Below are 20,735 nucleotides of genomic sequence, written 5' to 3'. Positions count from 1 at the left end.
TCTGGCAGCCAGTCCATGGCTCAGCTACCCCAGACACCCTCACAGGGCTGCTGATCAGCGGGAAAACTCTCTGGTTCCAGCAGATCATAAGCTTATTAAAGATAGATTTGTGCTTTGGTCTGCAGAGATAAACAGATCAAAGGCGTTTTGGTCTGTGTGCCAGTGCCGCTGGTATCCCCCTTTGGCAGAGAGGGAGGCTGGGATGTGCCCTCCATTCCCAGTGCAGGGCATTGGGGGAGCTCAGCCCAGCGGGGGGAGCAGCAGGGAGCGTGCCCAGGGCCACATCCTGAGTGCAGTAAGTCCGTCCTTGGCTATTTGCATGGGAAACTTGGAAGCAGCTGGTGGGGACTGAAGCACCTCCCTCCCAAGGCATCGCTCCCTACGCTGCTCTCCCCGGGCCCTGCGGAGCCAGGGGGTAGCCAAGCTTCGCTGGAGTTCTGCTGCCAGCCCAGGACCTGCTCTGCTCAGGAGGGAGAGCTAAAAGGGGAAACAAGTCCTCGCACAGCTGGCCCAGCAGCTGATATTTGCACAGTGCTTTGAAACCCACAGATGAAGGATTTGAGAGACACGAAAGGCTGTCAGTCCCTGTTTGTCATTTCGTGTGGCTCCTCCTTGCTATCGCACGCAAAGGAGACAATTTTCAGGAGAGGTGAGTGCAGCCTTGAGGGAAAGATGAAACGGTGGTGGCTTTTCCTGCCACGTCCACTTGCACAAGGAGCAAACGTGTACCCCAGCGCTGGCTGGGCTCCAGTTTCCTCCACCCACTTTTACAGCTACCCGACCTTCCTCCTTTTCAGTCCCCAGCTCAACACAAGAGTCACCAACCTCCCTGAGCCATCTCTGATATCCCACTCCAGGGTCAGCTCTGCTTGCTCTCAGGGGGCTCACATGGACTGCAAAGCCAAAAATTGGGAACGAGTGACGGCATCAGGGCTCCCTACGGCAGGCAAGCATGTCCCTGCAGAAGAGAGCCGGGAGGGAGGGAACCTTCGCCCTTGGCAAACCAGCAACAAGGGCCCTAAAACTTCAGGTGAGTGAGGAAGGTGATGGTATCACTCAAGAAAGCAGCAGCGGGAGGCAGAAGGCATCCCACCCCCCTCTCTGTGCCAGGCACGGCTCGGCAGAGCCCGACACGGAGCTGGGCTCACTTTCAGCATTTCAAATTTGCCGGATGATAACCTCGGTGTCTGAGTTCACAGATCTGATCCCACCCACTTGAGGTCTGACTCATGTTGCAGTCACCGCTGCCTGGATATTGGTACGAGAGCAGGGAGGGAGGTTGGTTCGAGAGGAGGGAGGAAACGAGGGAGGAGGAGAGGAGAGAGGAGAGGGACCGAGGCAGCCGCCGCTCCAGCACACACTTCTGCCTGCACAACTGAGCCACAAGCTCCGGGGGAAAGTTGGAGTCAGTGCAGCCACTGAAGGCTCCCACACGCGCAGGGGCTGTGAGAAAGCAGCACCTTTCCCAGGTAAAGCTTTTGCCTTCTTGCTGAGTTGCTACGCCGGTAAAATACTTTCTAAGTGAGATTTAGAGGGTGGGTCCCTGCTGAGTGGGACCCTGCAGCGGGCCAGCTGGGTCAGAGCAAGAGGGTGTCACTTGTCAGACCCTTGTGCCATCAGCATCCAGTGGTGGCTGGAGTGGAAGCCAGTTTGGAGACTTTTTTGGCTGTTGCTGGTACATCAGGGTCAGAGGAAGGACACGGGTGGAGTGTGCCCAGAGCACAGAGGCAGAGCCCTGCACATCTGCAGCATCTCTGCCCAAGCAGCCTCCCCACGAGGTTTGCTGCTGACTTCTTGCACCGACCTGCCCGAGCCCTTTCCTCTGAACGCTCCAGCCCTTCCCTCCAGCCGTGCACGCCCTGGCAGCTGGTGGGGATCTGCTGCTGCCCCAGCCCAGGGCATGGCCAGATTTGTGGGCAGGGTACCCCCAGGCTGGGCTGAAGCTCAGGAGGGGTGGGCAGTCCCCAGGGGTGTGCAGTGCTCGCTGTCCCTGCCTGGAATAGGCTTCAGCAGGAGGCTGAATCCCGGAAACTCAGGCAGCTCCAAGCACACCCATGAGCCCGACACCTCTGATTTCAGTTTCACCTTTCCTGGACACTTTGTGCCAAGCAAACTTTCAGAATGTTGACTGCTCTGTTGGGTTTCACATACCTCTTCACATTTCCTGCTTTCAGGGGTCCTGAACAGCTTCTAACCCACAGAGCTCCTTTCCTCCTGGGGAAGCCTGATGGAGGGCTGGTGGCAGTGATGGGAATTTTGTCCAGCTTCCCCCAGCCCCTCTGCTCATGCCAGAGGCAGTAATTGCTGCTTTGTATCAGACATCATGCTGGGATAGGGCAGAGAGAGCACCAAGCTCTGGAGAAGCCCAAGGAACAGGGACAGAAGTGTCTGGGGATACAGCCAGGCAGGACACCAGTGTCCCCTCACATTTGTCCTCTCTCACATTGCCTTCAAGTCCTACCTCCGGCAAATTTGCTCTTGTCCCATTGTGAATCAGGCTCATGGATCTGGCAGGGGATCAAGAAGCCCATTCCCAGCTTGGGAGTTTTGCAATTCCCACATCAGACCTCAAACACCCTCTCTCAGACCAGAAGAAACCCCCACACTCCCATCTCTTGGCTAAAGTACCTCTCCCAGCATGCCCAGATGTTTAATCTCAGGAAGGAGTTGAACATAATTCTAGAAAAAGACACAATGCTCTGCTGTGAGCTCTGCATGGCCAGGGAATGCACTTTGCTCTTAAGTGACTTCTGCCAGCACTTTTCTCGGAAAGAAGCTATCATGGGAGGCAGAGTAACATTTCAGGTCTGCAAGGGCAGAGCCCTCCTGTCCATAGGACAGAGCTAAAAGGTTTCATGTGGCACTTCTCCTGAGCCCCCAACCACCTCTGTCCTTTCCAGAAATGGGAAACACTTCCCAAAGAGAGGCTGCCACATTCAGGCACTCCCTGAGTGCTCCTCTCTGCCCATGTGTCTGCTTATGGTGCTGATGCACCCAGGCTTTTAACAGGTTTAAAACAAACCTGTTGTGCCAGAAGTGGAAGCACAGGAAGGGAGAGGAGCCAATGCATTCCCTGTCGGAGCCAGCGCTGCATCCCATTAATCTTACTGCAAAAGTGCACCAAGTGCTGGAATTAATGATGTTGGAGGAAAGGATGCTGAGAGAAGGGGAGGGGGAATAAAAAGGTAAAATGCAACAGAAATTTCCCATGAATAAATCACAACCCCCCTCGCCAGGGGAGATAAATACCATTTTAAAGGGGAACACAGTGGATCGAATGCAACATGGACTGCAACAGAGCAGAAAATATCTATTCAGGAGAGAGAAGACAGAAATTACTATGAGAATTGTAAAGAGGATAATGGTGAGACTATGGGATATTACAATGGAAGGATCGTTAATGCACCAAAGAAGGCTATTAACAGAGCTCCTTAAAGATCAACCTAGGGGTAAATTTTATTTAATGGTTTTCATTAGTGACCTTGACTCAGAAAATGAGGGTTTCTATAAGAAAAATGTTCTGGTGAGAAACTTGGGAGAAGTTTTGCACTGGACAAGGCACTAAATATGACAGCAGAAGAACCAGAGGATCTGAAGATTAACAGAAACACACTGGGCTGCACAAACTCACATGCTTAGGGTCTAAAAGCAAAAATTGCTACTCTAAGCAGCTGAAAACACCATAGGAAAAATATCTGGCTTTTAGGGAACCCCAGGATGACTGCAAACAAAACAAATGCAACCTGACAAGTCCTCACAGCAGAGATAGTGTCCACCAGAACACCAGCACCACTGGAAAAGGCACATGAAAGATGACCCAGAAGCAATGCCCTGCTCTGGTTCCTTCAATGCCAGGAGGGTGATTTTGAACCAGGAACAGATCCAGGCTGTGATAATGAGGATAATCAGGTAAATGTAAAAGCTGCCTGGTGAGACAGGGCTGGAAAGGTACCATTTATTCTGGCTGTTGCTGCCACAGGAAACAGCTGCTCCACTCGTGCATCGAGGAGGAAATCCACTCGCTTTGCCAAAACACAACGGGAGCAGAGGGCACAGGTATTGAATGTGGCTGCAAGTGACCTGGGCAGAAAGCCAGGGGTGCATTTGGAGTCACAGAGAGCCAATGCTCCAGGAAAGAGCTCTGAGCTGGACCTGGGGTCTGTGTCCTGACAGCAGTGAGCTGACAGCCCCCCATCAATACCGGCCCTCCAGTCTGCTTTTCCTGCAAAGCCATGTCCAGAGGCTATGCTCACCTGGGGGAGTGTTTCCATGAGATAATTTGGCTGATATGGGAAAGTCTCCGGCACCTCCACCACAGTTAAGGTTGCAGCATCTCACATCCGAGCTGACAGGAGGCAGGTCCTGCCCCACTCCATGGAGGAACATCCCAAGGGTTTGCAGGCAGCTGAGCCCTGCAGCCCACATTGAGCCCGCTCTACCTGGGCTCCTCTGCAGGGATGGGGACACTGCTGTCCCCTTGCAAATGCCCACTCCTTGCCCTCAGCTAATCTGAAAAAGCAAGAAGCAGCAAAAGTCTTTCTGGGCACATCTGCAGTGCAGGGCTGCACCGGGAGCTGCCCTGGCACCGCGGCAGGAGCCGAACGTGCCAACATGCCCAGAGCTGGGACCCACCAGCAGAGCCCGAGGGAAGGCCCAGCAGAGCTGCAAGAGCCAGAGGCAGGAGCAGGTTGTTGGTGTGTGGCAAAGCAGCCACGTAGGAGGCTGCCATCCACCCACAGCATTTTCTAAGTGTGCTACTCCCCCTATAATTTAATCTGCCATTTCCACATGTTGGTAGCAATGAAAACACATCCCTTTCACTTGGAAATACCCTTCTGTGAGAACAACCTGTTCTCCTCGCTGCCGTCAGTGGGCAGGCAGCGTTCAGCTTGTTCCACACTCCTTTTGTGAGTGAACAAAAAGCTTTCCATGGCAAGAGCCTGCGCTGCAGCTGGAGGTGAGGAACCGCTCCACACGCTGCTGCTGTGGCTGAAAGCATCGCATCCTCCTCCCAACAGCCTCAATCCCAGCACCCAAACTCAGAGGGCCTCCTGTCTGGCAATCAGTTTGCTCTGCTCAGCAAAAGGCTTCCCACGGGCGGGTTCATGGCTTGTTGTTCACTTTCCATGCCTTTAGAAGCAGCAGGGCTCTGGGTATCGCCTCTAATCTCAGTGGTCCAGTCCCAGTCTCGCCCCCATATGGTTCCTGGCAATCAGTGGTTGTTTACTCATGCAGCCTCCCTGGTATACTGCCTCCCGTGGCCCCCATGCCTTTAGACTTGAATCAAAGACATAAATCATCTGAAGAGTATTTCAACCTGCACCACAGTGTTATCTTGTTGTTGCAGGGGGAGTTTAAAATCTCACCTTAGTCCTCTGACAAGGCTGGACTTTCTCCTTTCCTGGAGTTTCTTCTCATTGTTCCATCTCTGCAACCTGTTGCTCTCTGCAGAGAATCAGCTCTACCTTCGTGCACAATCCTGGGCACCACCAGGGAGGGCTTCATGGAGTCTCTCTGGGGTGCAGAGAGCCTGCAGAGCTGGGTCGTGCACCGCTGCACGGGGACCAGTGCAGCTCTCCCACACCAGCACATCAAGGAGGATGAGGAGACCCCTTATCTCATCTGGGAAGTTCATGGTGGGACAGCACAGCTTGGACACAGGCAGCTCCATGAGGGTCCCAGCACAGTCAGTCCAGCTCCTCAGCCTGTTCCCAGCCCTCTTTCTTGTCCCTGCAGTGCCTCAGTGCCCCTTTAGGGATCTTCCCAACATGGATATTGCTTCCAGTCAAGGAACCAAGGTCCCTTTGAATCTAGTAGTGGTGGGGTCTTGGAGATCACCATAATCAACAGCTCATTTGGAAGTTAGAGTGGTTTGCTTTGTTGTTTCTTCCCTTACAAAATGTGGATTTTTGTTATTTGTATCCAGACAGAAAACAGACAGAAAAAGGGATGTTCCTCTTCCCTTCCGAGACCCAGAGCAGAGTGGGGATTTCCTATACAGGCTACAGGAGCTACTGTGATTTGTGATGGCAGGGACCAACACAAGGTGTTGGGCTGCTGCAGAGCACAGACACAAGGACAAAGTTTAATGGGACTGGCAGCCACAGCCAAGATTCAGAAATTATGTAGTTGTGGCTAATTTTGCTGGATTCCGTAAGAACTGCTTTCTCAGGAAAATTGTTTCTTCATATCCTCTTCGTTCTCACTTTTATTGTAACCCTATAGGAACGTGATGGTTTTAAAATCCCTGCCCTTCTCTCGACATCCCTACATTACCTGGGCACCCCTAGGGCTGGGAGAGCCCAGCTGGCAGGTACACAGGTGCCTGGCTGCCAAAGGACTTTCCAATTTGGGCTTGAGTGGGCTGGAGCAGCCAGGGAGGTGTGGACACTGTTTCTGGAGGGGTTTGAGGGAAAGCTTAAAGGGTCTTTGCCCACTGCATCCCTGACTTGATGCTTTTATAGTATCACAGAATGGTTTGGGTTGGAAGGCATCTTACAGAGCATCTTGTTCCACCCCCTGCCATGGGCAGGGACACCTTCCACTATCCCAGGTTGCTTCAAGCCCCATCCAACCTGGCCTCAAACACCTCCAGGGATGGGGCAGCCACAACTTCTCTGGGCACCCTGTGCCAGGGCCTCACCAGACACTTTCTTTTGCAGGTTGTCCTCAGGAGGTGGCAAAGCTCTGTCCCTGCTGGAGCACTGCTGACCACTGTCACCAACAAAACATGCAGAGGGCATGAGACCCCACAGGACCTGACCCCATGGTCACTCAGAGGAGAGGAGAAGGCAGGAAAGGAAAAGGAGCAGCTGAGATCCACCAGCAGCTGCCACAGGACGTCAGCTCCAGCACTGAGCTCCCAGAGGGGGCCTAGAGACACAAGTGAGTTGCAGTGCCATGTCTTTCCTAGACCATGTCATTCCCAGCACACAAGGCTGAACACGTAAAGTGACTCTGCAATGTTCTCCAAGGTCACTGTAGACCAAGGGTCGCCTTGGGAAGAGCTCTAGGTCTGCCTGGTAGAGGCTCACTCCAAGCAGCTTTGGAGCTGGTGGGAGCAGGACTGCTCCATCCTTGCAGTGACGCCATGGATCCATGTTACAACCACACAAGCTCTCAAAAAAGGATGGACTTTCCCCTGCAGCTGCTGGTCGGGTCCTGCCTCGTCATCCTCATCGTGATCACTCTCTGTGGTAACATCATCGTCTGCCTGGCCGTCACCCTCGACCGCCGGCTCCGGAGCTTGACAAACTGCATCATTGTCTCCTTAGCCATCACCGACCTGCTGGTGGGGCTTCTGGTGCTGCCATTCTCTGCTTTCTATGAACTCACCAAGGAGTGGCCCTTTGGCAGCGTTTTGTGCAACATCTACACCAGCCTGGACGTCATGCTGTGCACGGCCTCCATCCTCAACCTCTTCATGATCAGCCTGGACCGCTACTTTGCCGTCACCACCCCGCTGCGCTACCGCCAGGTGGTCACTCCCTCCCGCGTGGCCGTGGGTTTGGTTGTTATTTGGACCGTTTCACTGATGGTCTCCTTCCTCCCCATCCACCTGGGATGGAACACCAACGGGACAGCAGTGCAAAACACAGGCCCCTGCAACAAGGAGTGCACGCTGGAGGTGAACTTTGTGTACGGGTTAGTGGACGCCTTGCTCACCTTCTACATCCCTTTGGTCATCATGTGCATCACCTACTACCGGATACTCAAGATAGCGAGGGAGCAAGCCAAGAGGATCAACCACATGTGGGGCAACACCTCCACGCTACCCATGGTGAAAGAGCACAAAGCCACCGTGACGCTGGCAGTGGTGCTGGGAGCGTTCATCGTGTGCTGGTTCCCCTATTTCACCATGTTCACGTACCGGGGGGCGTGGGGGGACAGCAGGGTGAAAGGCACACCCATGTCCATTGTTCTCTGGCTGGGCTATGCCAACTCAGCCCTGAACCCCATCCTCTACGGGACACTCAACAGGGATTTCCGAGTGGCATACCAGCACTTGCTGCGTTGCTGGAGGATGGGACACCCCGGGAACTCCCACCTGCCTCCCCTCCAGGAGGCCCAGCCCAGGGGCAGGCAGGAGGGTAAACCCTTGAAACTGGAGGTAAGGAACAAGAAGGGGACACTGCTCACCGATGGAGCCCTCAAGAGGTAAGAGCCTTCCTACACTAGGGACTTTAATGGTAGGTCTGTCCCCAGAGAGGAAGGCAGAGCTGGGGACCCCACAATTTCCATGGACTTTTAAGCAACAAACTGATGCTCCAGCAGGCAATCCTTGCCCAGGCAACTGGTAAATTCAGAATCTCATCACCATCCACAGGAGTCCCTCACCAACCACAGCTTGCATCCCCTCCATGCTGGCAGCACAAGCCCAGGTACTCCAACTTCCCACATGGCTGGCCTTCCCCGAACTGCCACCGTTCACAGGGAGCACAAAACATGTCACCCTGGCTTTGCTGGGTAATGGGGACAGTTTTGCCTTCAGAATTTGCTGTACAGATGGGGTGCAGCCATTATCTGGGGCTGCTCCCCAAAAACAGCCATGTCCCAGTGAGGAACAGCCAGCAAAGTCTGGGCACACAGCAGAGCTGCAGGGGCCCAGGAAAGGCGACTGCCCATCACAGAGGGGAAATCAGGAATTAGTCCTGGGGCACAGAGTCAGAGCACCTGCAGCCAGGCAGAAAGTCCCTGCAGGAGCCAAAATCTGGGTCCCCAGTTCCCTGCAGAGCAGCTCAGCCACTTCCCTTTCAGTCCGAGCCACACACCCTCAGCATATCAGCCATCAGTTTGCACCAGCAGTGAATTCAGCCAACAGCAAGTTCCATTCCCATCTCTGGAAAGGGGCAGGAGTAGCCCAAATTTGGTTGGCAAATGCTTTTAGGAATACAAATACCCATGTAAAGTTAGAGCCAAAAATTCCCTCAGCGTCATCCCAAGTATGTTATGAGGGTCAACCCCACCAAAGGGTGCAGTGAGGGAGCAGGATGGGAGCAAAGTGGGCAAGATCTGTGCCAGGCTGTGTCCCCAGCCCTCTTCCTGGGCACCCATGTCCCCACGGGGCTGTGGCACCCTCTCACTGCCTCACTCCAAGGTGTTCACTCAGCCAAGCACAAGGAGAACGGAGAGGCAGGCTGTCAATCTGCTGCTCCTGAGACTAATCTAACCTCTAAGCAATGCCTGATAAGCAGCCCAGAAACTTTCCATCCATAGATAAGGAGTCCTTTGATTCCCTGTTCCCAGCGTGCCGGCAAAGAAGCCGCGCTCGTGCGCTCTCGCAGCACGTGCCCTTGATCCTGCCCCAGAAACACTCTTGAGCCACCAAAAGGAGAACTCAGGGAGGTCAACCAAAGTTCAGAGCCACCCAAAAGGCTGAGCCAGCATCGTGCCTCCCCCAGGTCACCAATGTGACTTTAGCCAAGGGAGAGAGGCAGAGGAAGAGATACAGAGGTATGGATTAACATGAACAAATACAATAATGCAGGTCCTGGGGCTGCATTTTTCAGTTTCCAAGGAATTAATGAAAAGCCCAAAGTTACAGCATTTGGTAAACTGTAGGTTGTATATAAAAACATATGGAAAACATGTGCCTAAGGTGGTGGAGGTGTTTCTGCAAACATGCAGAGACAAAGAGAGCTGTCCTGTTTACTCACACAGAAGTGCAGCCCCTGGGCAAGCCAGGAGCTCATGCACTGAGGCTCTGCAGCTCAGTTGGGGGAGCTGGCGATGGGGAACAGGCTGTCAGGATCACCCTACACAGCCAAGAGACAAGAGAATATAAATGCCAGTGTCTTCTCAAAATGCTGCCTTACCACAAAGGGAGAATAATGACTTGGAGGGAGGTAAAAGAGAAAGAAAAATGGGTTTCTGTTCCTCAGGCAGAGGGCACGGTCACTGATTTCCTGGCTTTCCCCCTCCCATCTTTTCCGGGTAAAAAAGATTCTTCCCCTGGTTCCCCAGAGGGAAGGCTCAAGTAAGGGGATGTTTCTTGACCTTTCAAAATCTAGAGAGCTGCCTCCCCGTCCTACACAGCATCACCACTGTGGTTTCTGCTCACAATCAGATAAAGAGTTGCTCGAGCACCTCAAGGTACTGCTTTTACTTTCTCTCCTTCTCTTTGTGGCCCCCTCACCTCACAGCACTGTTGCACCAACGATCATATGTGGCCCCTTCCAGCCCTTTTTTCCATAGTCAGATACAGAAAGATCTCCTGTTGGCAGATGATTTGGATCAACTAATACCACACAGGACAGCTGAGCACAGGATTTACCCATTCACCAAAAACCTGGCAGCCAACTCCACCCGCAGCACAAACCAAGCTGGTTCCTCTCCCCTCTTCCTCTCCACAGAGTCTTCCGAGTCATCTGCCCTGAACATGTTAACAGGAAAAGACCAACATAAATAATTCCAAAAACTCATAACACCCTCCAGATAAGAACACCCAGAGCTCAGAAGAGCTCTGCTCAGAGCAGCTCCATGGGGTCATTCAAGGAAAGCACAACCAGCAGAATTTTGAACCATTGCCCTTAATAACAATGTCCTTTTCAGTTCTGAGGCATAGGGAAAAGACTAACAAACGAGAGTGGAAATACTGGAGAAGTGCAGCTGGTCTCAGGAGTCACTTAGAATCTCAGTCAGGAGCAGGGCAGGGAATCAAAAGCCATAGGAAACCCCCATCATTTAAAGGGCTGGAGGGCATTTCCATGGCTGAGGACCAGGTAGGGTGGAGAGTGCAGGGCCAAGCAGAGATGCAAGGGAAGACCGCTGCTCCCATTTGCCTACTGGGCATCAGAGAGGAAGGCAATTCACACAAAACCAGTAAAGAAGAGCACTGAAGTGCTCTCAGGAACCTGCTTCAGTGCAATGGAACAGGGCTCTGAAGAGACCTGGTGCTTGTCATGCTCGTGGCTGTCAGCTCTGAGACTGGACCCTGAGGTCCAGGGAAATTAAAATCCTGTGAGAGGGAGCACTAACAGGAAAGTTTTGGGGAAGAAAACACTGGAGCTGAATGAGTGGCTCTGGCTCACATTCTTGCATGTCAGCTATGCTTAGAGCAGCTTAGGGCAGGACCACAGCCACAATGCATGGGCAGAGAAGTTCCCATCGGAAAGAGTCACTGTCCTAGTGTCCCTCAGGGGACAGACAGCAGGCAGACACTACCTGGTGCTTCACAGACCAAAGCCAGGCTCAGCCAGGCTGGCACTGACAGACTGGTCTGTTTTTTTTCTCTTTTTCCTGTCTTCATGTGCAATTCAACCTTTCCAGCACCGGAGCTTTTCTGTGAGTCTCAGCCAGCCCGCTGCCCTAGGACCCACACCTCCCAGCCTTCAACTCCTGGCTACCTTCTTCCAAAGTCCTGTGTGTGAGGTTGAAAGGACAACACTCAGCTTTCCTCAGCAAGAAACTCAACAGCAGAGGCAAGAGCTGCAGGGTGAGTACAAGGCCAGGGTCCCTGGGTGAAAAGGAGGAAGGAGGCGGCTCTCCCTGCTGTGGCATCCACTGCCTTTTTCCTGGTGCAGGCATCCCTTCCTGATGGTACCTGGTGCAAAGGGTGATAGCACCAGAGATGCATCCTCACTCCTTTGTGCAGCACTGTTTGCTCTCCAAACCCAGTCCCAAGCCCAGGGGAGATGAATAGAGCTGGGCCCCTCCTCTGTGGCTGCCCTGGAGTTTTGGGCTTATAGAACCAGCCTGAGATGCCCTGGAAGATGCTGCATCCTGCTTGTCCCTCACACACTGCAAAAGCAGCTGCATTCAGACTATGAATTTCCAGCACACTTCATTTTCATGCAAGCCTACATCCACATAAATTGCCAGCAGCTTTGGCGGAGATGCTGGCAGGGCTCCCGAGGTGAAGAGCTGATGCTGCATGAGGCATTTGCTGCTCTCTCCAAGTGGTGCTGTGCTGGAGGCCACGCCTGCCATGCATGGGGATGCCTCTCAGCTCCAGAGAGCCACTTTGTGCAGCCCTTTTCAGGAAGAGTCAGGCAAGGTCACCCTGACCTCCGCATGCGCTCCCCTCCAATGCTGCACTCCGATAACCTGGGCTCTCCATATTGACTCTGCCTTGGGGGTGAAAATACGGTCACCCACGTGCTGGGAGCTGGGCACACTTTGTCCCTGCTGCACACTGAGCACTTTTAACCTTAGCCAAGGTCATAGCAATAACAGGAGCCGGAGCTGTCTGTCTGTCTGTCCACACACACAGCTGGAAGGGAGCTGGAGCACAGGGACCCCCTGCCATGGGCTGCAACATCAACCCACACTTCTCAGAGGTACTCCCTGAGAATCACCCTGGAAATGCCATGGCCCATCAGCAGAAGGAGAATCAGAGGACTGGAGGCTGCAGATGCTGTTCTTTGGGGAGGCATCAGTGCTGCCCTGCAAGAGGAGCAGGGTGAACCCCCCAGTCTGGAAACCACAAAGCACAAACTGAAGCTCCCCAGGGCAGACACAGTACTTACTCCCCTGGCAGTGCAGACACAAGGCAGAGACATCTCTGCTGCTGTCACTGCCCAGCAGCAGGGACAGAGGGGACACCAGTTCCAGCTCTTCTGCTTCATGCTTCCCATCTCTGTGCATATGTTCCAAGACACACGTAGCTTCCGCGAGGAAAACACAAAATGCCAGCCATCCCCTGAGAGGCTGCTGATCTAATCAGCAGAATGAAGTAGAGGCCTTTTTGCAGGAGATCTGAGGTCCTGGTTTGACCACAGACATCCTTTCTGCACCGTGGGGGTGGGGGACAGGAAATGCTACCTCGTACAGGACACCCACCCAAAGAGTCCCTGACCAAAAAATTCCCTGACCCAGAGCAGTACCAAGGAGAGGGGCCATGGGAGAAGCAGCACCCAGGAGCAGAGCACTGCCAACCTCAGAACATCAACTTTTGTCAGGCTACAACACTGACAACCCTGCCGCTGCTGGCTGGCCCGAGGGACAGGAAGAACAGGCAGAGAAAGCCACAAAACAAAGTGATATTTGCTCAGAGGGGAGTTGGGTGATAGGTCTTGGGGTGATGCAAGCCTGCTCAGCTCTGCCCAAATGTCAGCACTCAACATTTAGTCGAGGATGCTGAGAGCATCCTCACAGCATCACATCACGGTCCCTCCCAGGCACAGCAAGTGCTGAATGCAGCATCCCTTACACTGGGAAGCAGGAGAGGGGGGGGAAATGGATCCAGCTGCATCCTGTAAAGCCATTGATCTCCCTCTGTGTTCCCCTGCAGGATCCCTGCTCTGGCACGTGGCATTCACTCCATCCCCAAACACTGCTGGAGAGGCCTCTACCCACCCAGGTTTCTTCCCAGGAGGGTGGTGTGTTAGAAGAGCCCTCGGAGGAGCTGCAGAAGAGCATCTCCCCTGCCCTGTCTGGGCAGTGACACTTCCAGCATCAAGCCCCACACCAGCAGGAAGAGATGCCTGCAGAGCTGGGTCAGGAACCAGTGCATGACCCTGGCAGGGTTGGGCTGGGGGTGCCCTCTCCAGACCCATGGCAGTGGGCCAGGCTGCAAGGACACAGGGTGGAGGGGGAAAGGGGCTGCTGTTGAGATCTTGGTGCCAGGCAGACCAGCCTACGATGGAAAAAGACAACACAGGCGCTCCCTTCCCTGGTACCCTGTCCTAGGGATGTATCCACCCCTTTGAGGGGGTAAGGTCCTGGTAGAGGGGGGGGTGAGGTGGCAGGAGGGCTCAGCATGGTGGATGTTGGCAGCCACGAGTGCTGGCTATCTGTGCACAGGACATCCCAGTCCCTCAGCATCCGTGCTGGGGCAAGACTGCCTCCCCTGCTGGGGAGAGTTTGGCATCCCTGGGGCTGCCCTTACTCCACATCCCCTGTCCCAGCCCTACTGCGAGGCAAAGAGAAGTCCTGGAGCCTGCTGGGCCTTGGGGAGACTTTGAGCAGCCAGGGTTTGCCCCAGGCTCTGCCCTCCCCAGCAGCTCAACACTAAGAGTCCCAGAAGAGGAGGTTTCTGCCCCGAGCCTGTGCAGAAATCATCAGCGGTATAAAAATCTATTTAAGACAGAAGGAAAATGAGATGCTTGATTTCTTTGGGTGTGCTTTGTCCTGGGAAGAGCCTCCCTGCCCTGCTACACCCTGCTGTCCCATCCCCATCCCTCTGCTGGGACAGAACCTGGACACGCAGCGCAAACCCCCAGGACACAAGCACGGCTGCCCTGGGCAAGGGCAGAGCACATCCTGCCCAGTGGGACCAGCCAGATGATCCCTCCCTGGTCCCTGAGCTGCTGGAGAAGGGGACACCTCGCCGCCCCTCAGGCGCGGACCTGGAGGGGCGGCACCGCTGGCTCGGAGCTCCCCCTGCTTGCTGCGGGCACGGACCGGCCCCGAGCTCCGGCCACACCGTGAGCATCACCCGGGCTCCCCAACCCGGCACAGCACACCCCGCTCACTCCCCCACCTCCTCGACACGGCCCAAGCCGCCGCAGCGCTGAGTGTCAGCACCTGCCACTGGTTCTTCTGTGGGCTTCACCCTTCCGCCTCTAGTTAGTGGTTACAGAGAGCAAGGAAGGCTGAGAGAGGGGGGGCATTGCAGCTCCAGTGCCTCCCAGCACCCAGCCAAACCCCACTAAAGCATCGGTGGGCAAGGAAACAGCCCCAGCAAGGTGATGCCCTGGCAGGTAAGGTGCCCTCATGGTCCTCCCTCATGCGGCTTTGGGAGAAGGAGCTACGAGACCCTTGGACTGAGCCCTCCGGAGCAGATTGAGAAAGTGCCTCATCAGCAGCTTTCCAGAGCAGCAGGAGCCGCGTCCCTGCAGAGGAGCACACGGAGAGCTCCTCTTCCCCAAGCAAACCAGGCAGGAGCAGGCCTGAACTGCCTGCAGCATCCACGCTCCGCTCCAGCTTGGAGGAGAACTGGCAAACACACACCCAAACCCCTGCCACCTATGATAACAATTAGAGACTTATCTAATTGCAAAAATAATTGCAATTGAAGTGTTTAATTACCATACTAAGCAGGAAGAGCCGTTCCCTACTGTTCCAGTAGCACTCTCGATCCATCAAACAAGGTTTGGGGCTTGTTTGGGTGCCGGGGTTTTTGGTTTTGTTGTTTGGTTTTTTTTTTTGATTATTAGATTGCAGCCCCAGGGGATGAAGAGATTTGCTAATTAGGGTCTTGGAGAACAACTACCAATTCACAAACACTTGCTTTTAATTTCAATACTAACGAGGCTGGAAGAGGGAGAAAGCCAAAATGCAGAACATCTGTGGCAGTGCTGGCTGCAGCGGCGCTGCCCCTAGCCCCTCCCCACTGGGCTGTCACTGCTCGGGAACCATCCCGGAGACCACGGGGATGGGCTGGGGACGGGCTGGCTCAGTGCAAGCACAGGCAGGGTGGAGCTGCTGCTCTGGGTCGCTGCTGTCACTGCAGCCACCACACAAGCTAATCCCAGCATCGATCATCTCTCTAATCCCCTCAGAGACCATCGGCTTTCTCAGTGATGTGCTAATCCTGAGGCAGCCGTTCCATCCCCTGGGGGTGCAGCAGCGAGAATTTCTCCAGGTGACATTTGGTTTTGTTCTCCTCTAAACTGACAACAAAAGAGAATTTAATTCTCTCGCCAAGCAGCAATTCTGTGAGGGAAGAGAAACTGCTTAGGAAGCTCCTAACCAACATCTGCTCTCTCAGATAGGAAATATCCCCTGCTAGTGGAGGGAGTACAAGCTGCCAAGTGCATGGGGACATCCCCATCCCCCTGTCCCTGCAGGGGACACAGGAGCTCACGCTGCCCTATATATGGGACCCCCATCCTCACCTTGCTCCACCAGCCACCCCAGGGACCCACAGTGCCTGGCTGGGCTTCTTCCACCAAACCACCTTTCCCATCCCTGCCACAGCTCTGGGTAGGGTCCAGAAACCTGCACAGATGAGACAGAGGGAAGGAGAGAAGCACACAGGAGGCAGGACCAGCCGCAGGGCATCCAGGCATCCTGTCCCCAAGAGCGCAGCTGAGACGTGGTGGCTGCCACGGGCTGGAGGCAAAGGAGTGTTTTATTTCTTTTAGATAAAAGAGAAACATCAGTAGAATGAGAAAAAAAGTGAGTTGGTGGTTTGTTGTTTGCTTTTTTTTTTTTTTTCAGACTGTCATGTGATTAAACACAGAGGAAACAGAAAGGTAGAGGACAGCCCCAAGCAGTTGAAAATGAGAAACTTTGTGTTAGAAATCTCAAGATTTGATTTTCTGGAATAAAATGTGTTTTGGGGTCACTCACCCAACAGTTTTGGCTGGGGAATCAAGCCTCTGGAAAGGCTATGGAATCCATTGCCTCCCTCCAGATCTAAAAATTACATTTCCATGCCAAAGCATCTTGAAACCAAGGACAAGCACTCCCTTCCATGAAGGAGATGACAATGGGGAAGGCATCATCAGGTGCCTTCCTGGCCTCAGCTAAGCCCTTCTTGTCCAGCAGTTCCCCACCGCCAAGAATGCCAAGGCTGGCGGTGCCAGAGGCGTGGGCTGATCCCCGACCACCGCGGGATGGTAGCCATGGGACCAAGAGCATGGTCATGTCACTGGGATGGTGGCCAAGGGACCAGAGAGAGAGGACAAAGCCACTAGAGGGCACAAGTATGACAGAAACACGTCGCCACATCAAGGGACCTCCAGCTTCTGCAGTTCAACAGTCCCAGAGGTCCCCCAAACCCCTCATCACCCCCACCTCCAAAACGTCCACCCTGAGCTCTCCCACACCAGAACACACCTTCTCCTGGTAGCTCAAGACCCCACCACGCAGGTCTGGCTGTGGAGAGCCGGGTGCCCCTGGCCAGGCAGCGAGATGTGGGTCCTGCAAGGAGCCATCTGGCCATCGACGAGGGAATGTCCAGCGTCCTTTTGTCCTTTTCTTCTCCTTTCTCCCCCAGAGCACCCTTCAGGCAGGCGCTCCCCTCCCCACTCCTGCAGCCGCCACCGCTTTCATTAAGGCTCTACCACCAAACCAAACACCATTTGTCAGGGAATCGGCTGCCAGAGGCAGCTCTGCTGGAGCAGATGCCCCCGCGTCCCCCAGCAAACAGACGCTGTCACAGCCGCCCTCCCGGCGCGCCGCACACCTGCGCGGATGTCACGCTGCCTGCGTGGGTTTGCTGCCCTCGGTACAGAACGGGGGTCACAGAGCCCTGTCTCCCGAGTTATAGCCCTGCTCCCAGCCCCACGAGCACCCCGGGACTCCTGTGTAGGCGTCGGAGCCGCTCTCAGTACCCGGGCTGCCCCGCCACTCCACCCACCCTGGGCGTAGCTGGCAGGTGCTGTTGCCCCGGGGGTGTTTGCACAGCTGTCAGGGCCTCGCGGATGGATCTGCTCTCCTTTGCTCACAATTCCCATCCCACGGGCAACAGCCGATCTCCTCCCTGCCGGCAGGGACCCAGAGCCGCTGGAGGCAGAGGCAGCAACACCCTGCGACCCCGTGTACACAGGGGCTGATGCTGATTAAACGCAGCCCCGGTGCTGATAATTAATTTCTCAGAGGATGAATTACTTGGGAAAGCTCCAGAAGGAATGTTGTTCTTCCTGCCACACAACCGGTGGGTCTGTTTGGGCTTTTTAAGAATTTAACAGCAAAGGGGAAGAACATCCCCTCAGGAAGAACCGCAGCCATACCCTGGGCTAGGGGAGCCTGTTGGATTTGGGATCTCTGCTGGGGCTGTTCTCTGGGTCCATGAGGATGCAGGCAGGCCAAGAGGATGCGCTGGCACTGCCCATGTCCCAGAAGTCAGGAGTTCCTCAGAACTGGCCAGGGGCATCGGCCAAACCCCCTCCAGCAGCTCCTTAGACCCATCTCAGTCCACGCCATGGGCTGAGACATCCCAATCTCCCCACGGGACCTGCCCAGGGAATCACAGGGATCTGTGTGGAGAACATCCACGTGCCCTCCCCCAGGCACCGCCTGCCATCCATGGGGCTGGATGCGGCCGTTCCCACCCCGGAGCTGCAGGGCTGGCTCTCGTCCCCTCAGCCCGCCTGCCATAGCACGGCTCCCTCCAGGCGCTGGCGCGGGGCCGCGCTGGATGCAAATGCGGAGCGAGCAGCCCCTGCAGACAGCACTATTACACAGGGCTCTCCATCCCTTTTGCTTAATAGGAAGCATTTTTCTGTTTCATTTCCCTTACCCTTGGAGCTGAAACCGCCTTTCTGCAGCAAAACACACCAAGGCAAGGAAATTCTTCTCCCTTTCCAGCTCGCAAACTCCCCTCCCTCCTCCATCAGCAGGAATGCCCACCCCACAGTCCATGCCTTGCCTGGGGTACATTGTACTGTTGGAGGGACAAGTGGTCCCCATCCCTGTCCTCCCACCGGCACCTTGGAGACAGCAGGGACAGAGGGGGCTGCAGGATTCTGTTCTCTCCATGTACAGTTCTTGCAAATATTCCCAAATACGGCAGAAGGCAAAGCCTGCCCTCGGCTCACCTCCTCTGGCCCTCCCTGAGGGCACTTCACTCGCTTGGCCTGCTTCAAGGCTGAGCTAAGTCCACCATTCGTTATTGGGCAATTAAGCTCTTAATTAACAGGTTGATTTCCCCTCAGAGCCCTGCCAGCGACTCTTAGTCCCTCTGTCAGCTGCCTCCCGGCAGGGCAAAACCTGCAGGGCCCAGGGAGTGCTCCTGTCCCCAGGATGGCTCCAAGGCATTTTTCCTACCTCCTCCACGATCTGTTCCTGCCAGCCTGGCGCTGGAGCACCACAACCCAGCCTGAAGGCGTGAGCCTGCTCCAAAAATGCCCCTGCAGCACAAGTGAGCCTGACACATGTCTGGGCTCAGAGTGACACCAAGGAGTCAGGGGCAAACAGGGGTGAGACATTGCCACCATGAGTGATGCTTAAGCCTAAAGCTCCATGACTAGAAAAGCTCCCATCTTATAAGCCTTAAGAAAAAATAAAAAATACAGTATTCAAGATATTCCTGCCTAGAGAAAAAAAAATCTCTCAGCAACCTTTGCCGCCAGCATGTCCCCCCTGCGTGCTCCTCCCTCCTTCGAGACTGAGCAGGGAGAGGAGGCAGCAGTGCCATGCCCCAGCCCCAAGCTGGCTGGACCATAGGGGACAACATGGAGACCCTGCCCTAGGCTTCCCACCAGCCTCCAAACCTCAGAGAACCGCAGCAAACCAGCTGTGATGAGCCGCCGTCCTCGGTGAGATGGCAGGGGCTGCCCTGCAGCGCTCTGGCTCTCGTGTATTCATCACTTGTCAGTTCCCCTTAGCCGTGAAAAGAGAGTTATCCTCCCACCGGGGCAGAGCTGTCCCGTTCCCAGCAGGGCTGGGGACACAGGAGGCTGGCACTGAGCGGTCCCCATCCCGCTGCTGGGGTGTCTGGGTGGGAGGAGAGAGGCGAGTTTGGCTAATCCAAGTGGAAACTAATTGTGTTTCATTGAGGTTTTATCTCTGCAACTAGCAACATGCTCCTGCAGGAGATTTAGTGTGAAGTTGTCTGGTCTCTGCCAAGGAGGCTGGGGTTTTTTTTAGGGAAAGCACATTATGCATCAAAGTTGAAATTCAAATCCCTTTTCCTTCATTCCCAGAGTATATTTATGACACTCCAGATATTCCTCGGTGTATCACAGTTTGTGGGAAGCCCCCAGTCGCTGCAGGAGCCCAGGACCAGCTTAAAGCGCCGCCCAAACTTCTTCTGCTTTATGGTTTTTCCCTTTGCTTTAAGTTGTTGCTGCGTGAGTGGGGGACTGTGGGCAGGCAGGGCAGACAGGGATGAGGCTGATGCACATGAATGGCTCCAGGTGAACTCCCCCCAACCCTCCCAGGGCTTCCCAACACAAGATTGCCCCTCTCCATCCCAGCCCTGCTGTAATTTCCACACCCCCATGCCCCCCGTGTGCAGCCTGGTGTCTGCAGTCTCATCCTGGATGGGGTTGGCAGCAAATCGAGTGTTTTTCCCTAAAGATGCTCCTCTTCTCCCTTCGTGGGGGTTTAGCAGGTTTCGAGTGCAGCCATGCCAGGAGGTGAATCAGCCCAGCCTGCACCAGGGATGGGGAGGAAAGAGGGGGGCACAGGAGGGGAACGTATGGGAATGCAGAGGGGGAAACACAGGACTGCAGCCCTCTCATCCAAACCCTTCAGGGTGTAAACCCACCTGGTTTGCTGAAGCAGGCTGGGAGGGTGGATAGGTGGGGGACTCCTTCTCCCCACCCAGCAGCTCCTCTCAATGCGTCAGGACAGGCCCAGCATCTGCAGTCACTGGAAAATCACGCTCCATTTCCAGAAAGGAAAGCAAAGTGTAAATCTCCCTCTCAGACACACATTTGTTCCTCTGCAGCAAGAAAAGTGGTGAAAGCTTAAATTTCTGAGCTGGAAGGGAGAGACAAATACATCAGCAGCACCCCGGGTGCAGAGGAAGGAAACATCAATTCTGGGATTATACCAGCGGCCACCGAGATTTCTCCCTCCCTGGCTGTAATCCAGAAACACCACAGATTTCTCTGCCGGCCACGCAGCTCTTACCTCTCACTGTGTTTGGGGGAAATCTGGATACCTTTGTGGTCATGAGGGTGGTTATTGCACCAGCGTTTGCCCAGAAGTGCCAGGCTGAGGGGAGGCAGGGATTCCCCCAGCTGCATTTCACATTCAGAGCAGGCTGGCCGTAGTGCTCGGCTCTCCCCAGTGGTTCCCTTCATAACAGGGAGCAAATTCCACTTATCTATCCAGGGAATATTTGCATTTCAAATATCCCAACTCCAAATGTCACCCAGTTTGATCCCCTAAGCTAA

The 20,735-nt window shown here is 54.7% G+C and overlaps 1 protein-coding gene and 1 long non-coding RNA gene across 3 annotated transcripts; both read left to right on the top strand.

Moving 5' to 3' along the window:
* Positions 1 to 7,024: 7,024 nt before the first annotated feature.
* Positions 7,025 to 14,656, top strand: HRH2 (histamine receptor H2). 2 transcript variants are annotated; one of them, XM_069028833.1, is made up of 3 exons: positions 7,025 to 8,110; positions 11,269 to 11,434; positions 13,232 to 14,656. In XM_069028833.1, the coding sequence occupies exons 1-3, from the start codon at positions 7,091 to 7,093 to the stop codon at positions 13,453 to 13,455; spliced, it is 1,410 nt and encodes a 469-aa protein (XP_068884934.1). In that variant the 5' UTR covers positions 7,025 to 7,090; the 3' UTR covers positions 13,456 to 14,656. The 2 variants fall into 2 exon arrangements, with proteins under 2 accessions (XP_068884934.1, XP_068884935.1); XM_069028834.1 differs by lacking the exon at positions 13,232 to 14,656 and having other exon boundaries at positions 7,025 to 8,157; positions 11,269 to 11,370.
* Positions 14,657 to 15,185: 529 nt separating this feature from the next.
* LOC138118245 (uncharacterized) lies at positions 15,186 to 16,984 on the top strand. The gene is made up of 3 exons (XR_011155054.1): positions 15,186 to 15,526; positions 16,105 to 16,139; positions 16,435 to 16,984. It is a non-coding gene; the product is annotated as an uncharacterized lncRNA (long non-coding RNA).
* Positions 16,985 to 20,735: the final 3,751 nt, after the last annotated feature.

This window comes from Aphelocoma coerulescens, chromosome 13 (genome assembly GCF_041296385.1).
Source record: "Aphelocoma coerulescens isolate FSJ_1873_10779 chromosome 13, UR_Acoe_1.0, whole genome shotgun sequence".
NCBI classification, from domain to species: Eukaryota; Metazoa; Chordata; class Aves; order Passeriformes; family Corvidae; genus Aphelocoma; species Aphelocoma coerulescens.
The sequence above is the reverse complement of the archived record's forward strand: the minus strand, read 5'-3'. Positions and strand labels throughout refer to the sequence as shown.